The following is an 11,431-nucleotide window of genomic DNA, read 5'->3' as shown; positions in this document are numbered from 1 at the left end:
CTGTAGTGTCTTTGCTGCAGCCACCTCAGCTCCCCTAAAAGGGGGTTGCAAATGATGGAGGGGAAAAAACCCCACACAGCATAATGTAAATTAATGCAGACAATGTCAACATTAATTTATGACAGAGATGCATGAGGAATAGAGGGTTGAAAGAGTGGTGGTGCGTAACACAGTATTTCCTACATCCCTTTCTCCTGCAGCACCTGAAGGAGGGCTGCCACAGCAGCAGTGGATCATAGCACAGAGCTGGTACTCTTTCCCTTTCTGACATGGCTACTTTGAGGCCTCATGCACAGACAGGATCAATCAGACAGACAGAAAGCTGCTGCTCACAAAGCTGGCTTAGTTCAACACAATTGCCATTAGAGTGTATTCAAAAAATAATTAAGAAGCTTTTAGCACTGCAATTCCTATTAGTGAACAAAGTCATGTTGCTAGTCCCAGGCATGTCAGAATTGAGGCTTGTGAGCAATAGTAAAGAATGTTTCTGAAACTTTTGCTGTTTGTTCCTAAAGCTATACAAATCTCCAAAACCAGCATAATCTTGGAGAATGAAACCAAATATTCTGACACTGGTACTCTTCATACTAAGTGTAAAGTAGCTGTTTGGATTCATCTCCACCCCTAAAAATCTCCAGCCCTGTTTCTGTCTGTTACGCACTTTGGTTTTTAATTCTGGATTTAAAATAAGTAAATCTCCCCATGAAAGTGAAGTATTTTATCTATGTAGTGAGATGATAAACCCACTGAAGTCAGCAGTCTTATTTTGCCCCAGTAGGAGTGTACTCTGTACATGTGGTTTTAAAACTCAGATTTGCACATGCATACTAGTGAACCTGAGATACTCATATATAATCTTTTAAACGTTATTTAGGTTTGGTTTGTGTTTTTTTTTTTCCCCTGTAAAACAGAGAATTGTGGCTGTAAAATAGGCATAATATTTGAAAACCATTCTAACTTGGGATGATTAGGAGCATATGTTGACTTTTTAAAAGATTTAGCTTGAAAATCTGTTGGTTTGTGTTTTCCTAGACAGTTGTTTGGGTTTTTTTTCTTTTTTTAAAAAGTATTTTGAAGTTAGGTAAAAAAAATATGTGATAAAATTATGAGTCAGGTTGTCAAAGCAAAAAAAATCCTAACAGGTATACATGCTAGAATAATGCATTGTTTTATTTTTGCAACATCTGACTCATTATTTTGATAATGTATTCTGCCAAGTTCAAAGTTTCCTTACACAGAGAGCTATATGAAACAACCGTGCTTCAAACCATTTTACTTCAATTGTAGTAACAGGTTTTAGAGTTTAAATCATTAACAACCTCTGTGTGAACTTTTATCCAAATGACCGCAAGTCACAAAGAGAGCACTTCCCTTTCACGAAGTACCTTTTGTGCTTTTAGTGAGACCAAATCCCTCTTCTATTTTTTTTCCCACCTTCATGTCAGTCTTTGAAGGAAGATGTGTGATTTGTGAAGTAATGAAAGTGTGTATCAGTTAATGAAAACCGCTATCCTGGCTTCATATTGCACACTGGAATTGCTTTAGGATAAAGCTTTGTCTACCTGCATTACAGCAGGAAAAAAAGTAAATTTCAGAAGTCCAGTGTGCTGTGTGTACTGTAGGAGTATCGTGTAGCAGTGAAACCAACCATTAGGGGTGACCTAATCTTGATTTCCTCACCCCCTCCCCACACGCACTTCTCAAGGAGTTGTGAGTTTCATGCTGCTTGCTTTCTTTCCACTTTTTAAAACCTGCACTAGAAACTGTCAGTACCTGATACTGGAACAGCATATCCACATCCTAACTTCCCCACCTTCCTTCGTTGTTTATTTTGTACACTTACTTTGGCACGGAGGGAGTTGTGTCTAACCACCCTCTCCCCCCACTACTGAAGTTCAGTTCCAGTAAGCCCCTCTGGCCCCTGTGCTTTGTGAAGGAACAGCTGAACACATCCAGGAAATTCTATGGGGTTAGCTTTGCACTAGTACAATTTTTCTTTTCTTACACAGGAAGACAAAACGTCTTAATTTTTAAAAGGCTTGTTATTATTTTGTTTCCCACCAGAAATGAGGAAATCACAGTGCGAATGGCTGAGACCCACAAATATCCCCCCCCACACACACACATTTTTATTTTCTTTCTTTCCTTTTTTATTTTTAATTTTTTTGTATTATTTTTTTAAGAGCGCATTAGGAGCGGGCGCAGGACTGGGGAAGCGCATCCTCCTCCTGCACCCAGCGCCGCGCCCGGTGGGGAGCGGGGGCAGCGGCCCCTTTGCTCTCCCCGGGCGTGTGTGTGTGTGTGTGTGCGCCCGTGTGCCCGCCCGCCGGGGTGTGTGTGTGCGTGTGTGTCCCTGTCTGCCTCTCGCTGCCTGCCTGCCTGCCTGCCTGCCGCCCGCGGGCGAGCCGTGAGCGCCGCCGCTGCCCTTTGATCCCGGCGTTAGTGTTAGTTAGGGGCCGGCAGGAGCGCGGGGCGCAGCCCTCGGCACCGCCGCGCCAGCCCTCGCCCCGGCACGGCGACCGGCCGCCGCTCGCCCGCCGGGAACACATCCCCGGCCGCTGAGGGATACTGCGACCGGGGACAAGCCAGGTGCACGACCGGGTTGGGGGTGGGGGGTGGGGGGGAAGAGGAAAAAGAAAAGAGAGAAGGGGAGAGGGAGCCCTTCGCGGTGGCTCCGGGAAAACCAGCTTCAAGCCCCCTTTCCCCCGGCGAAGAGGGAAAACCCGCCCCGGTTAGCAGCTCCCCCGGGGGCCCCGGCTTTGTGCCTGTCTGTGCCCCCCCCTCCCGGTCTTATTTGATCTCCCGTTAAACCAAGGAGGAGAATGTGAAAAAAGGGGGAAAATGCCCAGGAGGAAGCAGGAGCAGCCCAAGCGCCTCTCTTCACGTAAGTGCCCCCTCTTTTTGCCATTTTCTCCTTCCTCCTCTCCCCGTCTCCTCCTCTGCAGCCGCCTCCGTCGTTTCGTGCATTAGTTTAGGGTTACAGAGGTGAAACTGACAAAGACACAGCCTGGGTTATTCCTCTTTTAGGTCTGAGCTAAGGCAGCCATGTTGGTGATGAACAGCCTTGTGCCCTTTTAATTTTTCCTCTCTCTCTCCTTTCCCCCCTTCTTTCTTCGCGTCTCTCGCCCTTTCCTCCCTCTCCCTCCCCTCGCCCGTGATTGTGCATTTGTGCTGGGGGGGGGGGGGGGGGGGTGCGGGGGGGATGTGTGTGTGGGTTTCTCTTTGGAGCTGGCGGGAGGAGGGGGGGGGTTCTGTTTTATTGGGGTGGAGAGGGGGGCTAGCACCGGAGGGGAGGGCGGCGAGAGGGGAAGCGGCTGCTGGCGTCTTGTGCGGAACCAGCCGAGAGGTCCGTCCCCAGCTAAAGGTTGCGGCGGGGCTGGGCGGCCCGGGAGAGGTGGGGAGACTGGCGGCGGCCGCGGAGGGGGCTGGTGGCAGCGGCGGGGCACCCCTCACCGACCCCACGGCCACCCCGTAGGGGGCCCGGGCCGCCGGCGGCGGCGGGGGAGGGGGCGGCGGGGAGGCAGACCGTGGCAGGCGAGGTCCCTGCAGAACAGGGAGAGGCGGCGGCGGGCTCGGGGCTCCTCCTGGCCGCAGTGAAATGAAGGGTCAGGCGAGACTCAGGCTTCGGTAGCGCTGCCCCAGACGAGAGCAGCAGAGCACAGGGCTAAAGTGCATCCCGATCCTCCGCCTGCGGGCACCCCCTGCGCACGCACACACAGACACACATCCCCTGACACAGCTCACCCTGCCCTGCTCCTTCTCGTTCCCTTCCCCCTCCCTGCCTATTTTCTCCCCTCTTTGCAAAACAGTTAACTTTTCTCCCGCTCGCTCTCCCCCCTCTGCTTCTATTAAGCGCTCGGCAGCGATGGAGAGGGAGGCGGAGGGGAGGGGAAGGAACCTAAAAATACCCTGCCCCTGCTTGGCCCCAGGGTTGGTTTAAGGAAAGCGGGGGGTGGATGGCGGGGTCATTTGTCTGTCTCTGGCACATCTGCTCGGAGCGTGCCTGCAGCCCCTCGGCGCCGGGCGCGGGGCAGGGCAGGAGCTGCGCTGCCGGTGCGGGAGCCGGGCTCGGTCACCGGGAGTTCAGCGGGGCGGCCCCGGCCTCTGCCCTGGGGGCGCCGCTGCGGGCGGAGCGCGGCCCGTCCTCCCTGCGCGATGCGGCCGAAGGAGCCGGGGCACCGCTGCCCCCCGCCCCTCCAGCACCGGCACATGGGCCGGGGGGGTCGGCGCAGAGGGGCGGGGGGCGAGATGGGAGTAGGGGGGCGGCACTTGCAGCCCCGCAAATATTTCTTTCTCCTTTCCCTTTCCGCTGGAGTCGAGTCAAGGGCTTGACTTGTGGTGGGGTTTGCTGGGGCGGCGACGGGGGGGGATGTTGGTGGGGTTTTTTTCTCCCTTCCCCTCCTCTCGCCGCTTGCCCCCGCGTAGCCCTTTCGCGGTCCGCCCGCTAGAGGAGCCGGGCCGGCAGCCCCGGCGATAATTCCCCGTGCAGCAGGGGCCGGCCGGGGCGGCTGGCACCGGGGAGGCGGCGGGAGCGCGGCGCCCGCCTCTGCAGCGGGCGGGGGCAGGGGCCAAGCCCGGGCGCGCAGGGCCTTGCGTGGCCCCGGAGAGGGGCGTTTCGGCGCGGGCGGGCTGGGCGAGCGTCGCCGCCGCCCCCCCCCCCCGTTCGGCAGAAGCCCCTGGGGGAGCGGGGAGGCGAAAACGGGGCGGGCGGAGGCGGCGGGGCGGGCGCTGCGGCCGGCCCGGCGGCTGACCTTGCCCTCGCCCCCGCCCCGGTGCGGCTGCCCTCCGCCTGCCTCTCGGGCTGACATCAAACCTGGGCTCCATTTTAGCTCGCTCGGGCGTGCCGCTCCCGTGCGCGGCTCCGGCGCCGGGCTCTGGTCCGCCCCTGCCTCCGGGTTGCGCCTGAGGCTCCCCCGGCCTCGACCTCCTGACCGCCCGCGCCGGGGGAGGCCACGGCTTTTTCTGGGCCGAGGAACAATTGCCTGCATTGTGCAAAGCGAGCTGTGCCTGTGCTGTTTGTTTTGGTTGGGTGTTTTTTGGTTGTGGGGTTTGTTTTTTTATTATTTCTTTGTTTGGGGTTTGTTGGTGTTTTTTTTTAAGCGCACGGCCTAATTTTCAGTTCTTTCGGATTATTTTTTTTTAGTTCATGGGAGTTTTTTCCTGCTATGTGAAACACACACATGCTCTATGTCCCACACAAATGCTACTTTTGGATGGGATTTTTAAATTTACTTTCTTTTACAACTAGATTGCATTGGATTAAAAACTATTCTTTGACGATAATAATAGTGATAAAAATATAATAGTAGATATTTCCGCAGTAATTGTGGGAATACCGTTGTAGCCTGCAGTCCTGCAGATTCAGAAAATACCTTGGAATCCATTGTATTCACTGTGTAAATGCTAATAATATTTATTTATTTATTAGCAACGTGTTGCTTTAATGAGTACTCCTTGTAAAATACTTTTTTATTCTACAGTATCTGCTGGTTTTAGCAATACCTTTCTTAGAGGAACAGTGTGTGCATTTCAATTTTGAAGTGTTAATGCTGGCAGAAGAATGTAAAGTGCGCCATGCATAACTAGCAAGAAGATGGCAAATACTGTGCTTAAGCTTAACTCTGCCCTGTTGTGGGTATCACCGTGTGACTCATTCCAAATCACAGAATTACATAATCATTCTGGTTGGAAAAGGCCTTTCAGATTGAGTCCAGCTGTAACCTAAGTTATGTGACAGGCTGCTGCTGGTGCATGGATGCTCCACCCAAGTGGTGTAGTGTCTTACTGAACCCCTCTGTCATGGTTTGGATTTTGTCACGATGGTTTTGGGAAATAAGTAGTAAGATGTGGATACACAGAATAATTTACAAATGTTACAATGTAACTTAGTCTGGCAAGGCCTGTGGACTCTCCCATAGCTTCCATAGGAAGTCATGTTCTCAGGATCCTCTATGCCTTAATCAGTGTCTTATAAATTGTTACATACCCTGAAATGTACCTGAGGAACGCTGTCACACTGCTTGAAGTGACAGTGTGCAGCTGCTGCTGACCAGGACCCTGATTTCATACTGCTGTCCATTCTCTTCATTGGACAGCCCGCAGTGTAAATTTCGGGGAGAAGAGTGCGCTGCCAAGTGGTGAAGAAGCTCTCTGTGGAAGTCTTCTGGAGATGTATCCGGCTGTTGCAACAATGTAACTTAGTTTCAAGGAAGTTCCTAGATACTGAGACTTGAGTTGTTAATGGGAAAAAGGGATTGGTATTAGATGCAGTAATACTGTCTTTTGGTGGTATCTACTTAAAAGGGCAAAGTGAAGGTTGAGCTTCCAGTCATTGAAGTTGTTTACAGCATAATTTAGTTTGGAAGGGTCCTGTGGAGGTTGTCTGGTCTAACCCCCAGCTCAAATCAGGATGAACCTCGGGGTTCAGTCAGGTGGATGGGCCCTTTGAGCCTCCCATATTGACGTGTATTGTAAGTGGAGTTTCGCATGTGTGAGGAATTTGGGTTTTGGGAACTGTTTAGTCACAGCTGCCAGCAGAATGTCTTCACTCACACTTTGTGAAATACAAAAGAGGGTGCGTCGTTTTTAATTTGAGATACAAGTGAATGAAGAGAGGACTTAAGGAGTTCTTGGATAGACAATGGCTCATTCATAGCCAAACTAAATACTATGGCGGCATGGACTCAGTTTACAATGACAAAGTTAGATCTATAAGTTAAGAATTTTCCCAGTGCATGTGTATCTATGATTACTTTTGGATGTCACTAACTCAGACAAGTCAATTCATTTTTACTGGAATGTTTAAAGGAATTTTGCTCATTCCCTAGTGTGTGTGTGCTAGGTTGCTTTTTTCCCCCCCTCAGCTATTTCAGTATTTAAGTATCTTTTCCCTCATCTATTCAATTCAGTCAGAATCTCAATTCAATCAGAGTCTCTAACATGTATTTGTAAGTACAATATTACTCTGTTTTTCTTCTCCTTTTTGCCATTCCATTCTACCTCACACTATGCTTTTCTGAGAATTTCTGCAAGTCTGTTTCCTCTGAACTGCACAAATGTGAGTTGGAGGAGTTCAGCCTGAAAAGTAAAAGTTTTGGGAAGGTTTGAGGCACTCAAGTAAATGTCCAAGATCTAGACCACTACATTGCCTTAAGCTGTAGCAATCGATGTTCCATGGGGTTTGATTCTGTCTCAGAGGCTTGTAAGCTGAGCACTTTGTGAATGAATGCCATGATGCCATTTATGCAAAGCTTACATATACTGTAGAGCATCAGGCAGAATTAGATGCTACATTGAGAAATCTGAACTACTACTACTATCTGAAGAATGTGTTTAATGTAGAACAAACTGCAAAGGTATTTTCTGTTGGATTTATTTTGTTTAAGGAGGAGATGCAGAATTGATACAATATTTGTTTCAATATCAAAAACTAGGTATGTGATAATGAGGGGTCATAACTCTTCTTGCTTTCATGATCAGGTATAGTGTTAGATATTCCAGATACTGTGTTGAAGTGCTCAGCTGTTTCTGGAAAATAGAACAAAACAAAACATAAAAACCCTAAACTGTGAAGCTTTTTATTACATTGTTTTTTATTGCTGGATTATATAATCAGAGTGTTAAGAAAATACTGTCAAACAAGTAAATTAACAGTGATTTAGAGTTTCTTTCTCTTTTATTTCTGCAGCTTGCTTCATTTGATACTTTCTGATAACAAGAGAGGATGTGTTGCATGGATTTTTCAAAAGACTTCCCAGTGTCAGGAAAGCCTTTACTATCATTCGGCATTTGAGAGTTGCCTCCAAGACAAAAGGCTTTTGCCAGAAATGGAAATCCTTACCTTTTAATAGAGTTTATTATCTTACTAGCAGACATTGCATGTACAAGGGGAAGCTTGTAACATATTTTCTGTTTACTCTTTTTAACCTCTTTCCACTGCAGGGATCATGATACAGCTCACTGTCTGCAAGAGGATCCATGTAGAGAAAATTATTATTCTTAGTATGATTAGATTAATAATTTAATTCCTGCCATCATGGTTGTCGTGGTGGTACTGTAATGCACCTCTCAGATGAACAGCAGCCTCTCAGTGGATTGAGTAGCATCCTCAATATTCCACCTGAAAGCGCTTCTTATTTTATCCCAAAAGTCATCACAGACTTTTCTGAAATACCTTCTCCCTTTATGGGGATTCTTTCTGACATGTGAAGTCTCTGTCTCTTTAAATTTGTATGCTTTTTTTTTTTTTTCATTCTACACAAACTAAGTCACTTGTATCAAATAATTCAATGATCAATGTCTAAAGCCATTCAATGGCAGACTACTTCTTAGTGCTGTCTGGTAGTACAAAATAAGAATAAATCATGGTAGAGTATAAATTGGACTACCAGAGAGTCAGCGCTGTGTTCATTAAGCTATTTAAGTCTTTAGGATCTTATGAATTAGATTTTAGAGGGGGTGGGGGTGCAAAAGATCATAGAACAAAACCACAAACTTTTCAGTTGGCCAAACAGGAAAACCTTCAGGTAGAGCAGTGGAACAGGAAATGTAAGAACATGCAGACAGAATGCATTTTTACTTCTAAATTTTAAAACAGATGAAGAAAGGGTATGACGTAATCTTTGTAACAGAGTTATTGTTGTCCTTTTCATATGTGAGAAGGCAGGAGTAGGAGGAATTAAGTTTAGGAAGAAAAAAAAAAAAAAAAAAAAAGAAGAAGAGCCAGGAGGAGGTAGCTGTTCAAAGTGAAGTATTAGTAATTTCCTATAATTTAATCAGACCAGATCCCAGAGCAAGATAATGAGAGCATGACCTACAAAAGAGGACTTTTTGGAAGTTAAAAGGGTTTCTAACATCAAGCTTCACAAGGCATGTGATTTGTCATGAAGCACCATATAGAGGGTGTTTTTTCTTTCACATTGCAAAGAAATAATATATACATTAGATCAGATGGTTAAGGACACCTAATATGGCTTATGCCTGGAATCCTTTTACTGTTAAAGCTGCTAAACTACTCCAGTCATGCTTGAAGAGTGTGGCTTCTAGATAGTGTTTTGTTGTTTCTAGTATACTCTTTTTTGTTGCCTTGTTTGCCATTCATGGCACAAGATTTGTATCATTTAGATACAAAACATTCAAAATGTATGGAGGCTGAAGTATGTATGTTTTACAAAAATAATAACGTACAGAAAATCTGGGCCACAAATTAGCTAGCAGTATGCAATAGAATCCAGTTTTCAAGGGGGTAGATGGAGTTTTCTGCCTTTCTCTTTCTGCCCCCAAAGTAAAACTTATTTTTATTCCACTTAAAAATGTTTTCTATAAAGTGTGATGAAGAAGAATAAATTATATTGAGGTGAAGATAAAACAAAACACCTCAAAAAGATGGATGATATTGCCTTCTCCAAGGATATTAAAAAAAAAAAATCAAGTGTAGTTAAATAATAAATCTCAGACTTGGCCCTTACTTCAGTTGAAAGCATGCATGTGGTGGAGTACAGTCAGCATTGGTTCTGCACATAAGTATTGCATTGTGGCTACTTCAGTGAAGGATTTAGCAACATGTATCCATAAGCTCACAAGAGAGCTTGTCTGTCTTCAGGTTTTTCTCTTTTACAGGCTAACTTGGGGTCACAATTATGGAAGTGTTATGCTTCCACAGACAATTTCTCTTTTCTTCATGTACCTTTAGTAAAATTTCCAGGCTGGTAGCCTTTTTGGTCTAAACTCCAAATGTATTGAATGCTCCGTCTGAACCTCTCAGCTTAGTAGTTTACCTCCATTCCTTACAGTTTCTCCTGCCTTTTAAGGGATTTCCTGCTTGTGGTGTAATTACTTTGAGTTGTAGAATCCCAAATTAGGCCTAACACTGAGACAAGCCTGTTCTGTTTTGCAGGTTAAGAATTTACACAGTTCAAGTTTCATTACTTTGGAATAATGAAAGAGTTACAAGGGATTTTTTTTAATATTTTTTTTTTTTGAGAAACGTGCAATAGGGAGAGAAAAACTGAGCTGCATAAATAGTCCTTTGCCTCCTTCATTTTGGTACTTAGCAGTGGGGATGGAAGCTGGGGAGGAAAAAATGAGTAGTGCTGATGGTACAGTAAACCAAGAGAGAGAGGGTTTTATGCAAGACTGATGATTTCTCTGCTGTTTATTCTAAACTTTATTAGAAATAAAAGGGTTAACAAATGGTAGACATCTTGTAATGAATGATTTAATTGGCAGTTTCAGAAAGTGAAATTAGGCTCCAGACATCTTCACACTTTTGTTTCTTTTATTTGGGATATCCTCTCACTAGGGTAGAAATATAATTTCTGAAGCAACTCCAAGCAAGCTACTGTTATCATCCCCTTGATTTCTGCATGGTCCTGTCTCTAGGGATTCCCTTGCTCAAGAAGTATCCACAGTTCTTCTGGCCCTCATCTGGGTTTTCCTGCTTGGATGTGGTTTTTCCATATTTCAGAGCTTACTGAGCAGGTCTGCAGGATCTTAAGTTTTAGATAAAAGTTTCTGTAAGGGAGAAGATTGGCATAAGCTTACTTTAAAGTTACAACTTCCTATTTTAAGTGAGTGTTTTGGACATAGATTTTGGTGTCAGAATTTGTAAGATGCTGTATAAGGACAAAAAAGAGAATTCTGGTGAATTCTTAAATGGCAAGTAGCTTTAGAAATATGCATTAAAAGAATGTATTACTTTAACAAGGGTGTATTTAGCTTAATGAGTGATTGCCTTGTGTGAATTTATTAACAAACACAACTTATTTGCAAGCTACTTCTAGATTTCGCTTAGACCTTTGTAGTAGTACAAATAATTACTCGTTTAAAAAAAATCACCTCAAAAAGTAAAAGAAGAACAGATCTTGCACAGATAGATGAGAATACAGTGAAAAGTAGGTAAGGAACAAAGAGCGTGGCAGGCAAGTGGATTTAGATAGCAGCTGGTGTTGTATCTGTGTTTGCTTTCTTTCCTGAAGCATAGCCAGTCTCTACCCTTGTAGACCACGGTGCCAAATCTGGACCTGGCAACTAGTGACTGAGGACCCATTTCTTTATCTGTGTTTGGAGCAGAAATTCCCTTTATCTACCTCTGTATTTCTAGCACTTGGAGCCCATGAAGAGCCCTTCTCAGGCACCAGTATCAGCATAACAGCCTAGAGCTGCTCTAATTGCTGCTGCCCCCCAGGCTCTCACCCTGCTCCTTGTTCTGGAACGGAAGGGCTGACATAATCCTTTTGTCAATTCTTCGTTGCCAAAGGGAGTTCTTTGCACAACGAATAACTCTGAAGAGGGCTCTTCTGCCCACCTTGAGGTACTTTTACATTGCCCTTAAGGTCTAAATAGACTTCACCATAATTGTTTATATTGTCTTCCTGCACAGTGCTGTGCCACATTGAGATAACAAAGCAAGCTCTAAATAAGCTACCTTGTG

At 45.7% G+C, this 11,431-nt stretch overlaps 1 protein-coding gene across 5 annotated transcripts in view; it reads left to right on the top strand.

Annotated features, from left to right (window-relative positions):
• The first annotated feature begins 2,639 nt into the window (after positions 1–2,639).
• The window catches only part of ZNF827 (zinc finger protein 827), a 106,007-nt gene continuing 97,215 nt past the window's right edge, over positions 2,640–11,431 (top strand). For all 5 annotated transcript variants that reach the window (XR_007889331.1, XM_051617609.1, XM_051617610.1 and 2 more), the window contains exon 1: positions 2,640–2,884. Coding sequence is in view for 4 of the 5 variants with exons in the window: in XM_051617609.1 (XP_051473569.1) it covers positions 2,842–2,884 (43 nt within the window). In the remaining variant the exon portion in view is untranslated. The remainder of the gene's footprint in view (positions 2,885–11,431) is intronic.

This window comes from Apus apus, chromosome 4 (assembly GCF_020740795.1).
Source record: "Apus apus isolate bApuApu2 chromosome 4, bApuApu2.pri.cur, whole genome shotgun sequence".
Classification (NCBI taxonomy): Eukaryota; Metazoa; Chordata; class Aves; order Apodiformes; family Apodidae; genus Apus; species Apus apus.
Note: the sequence above shows the minus strand (reverse complement) of the source record. Positions and strands in the feature narration are given on the sequence as shown.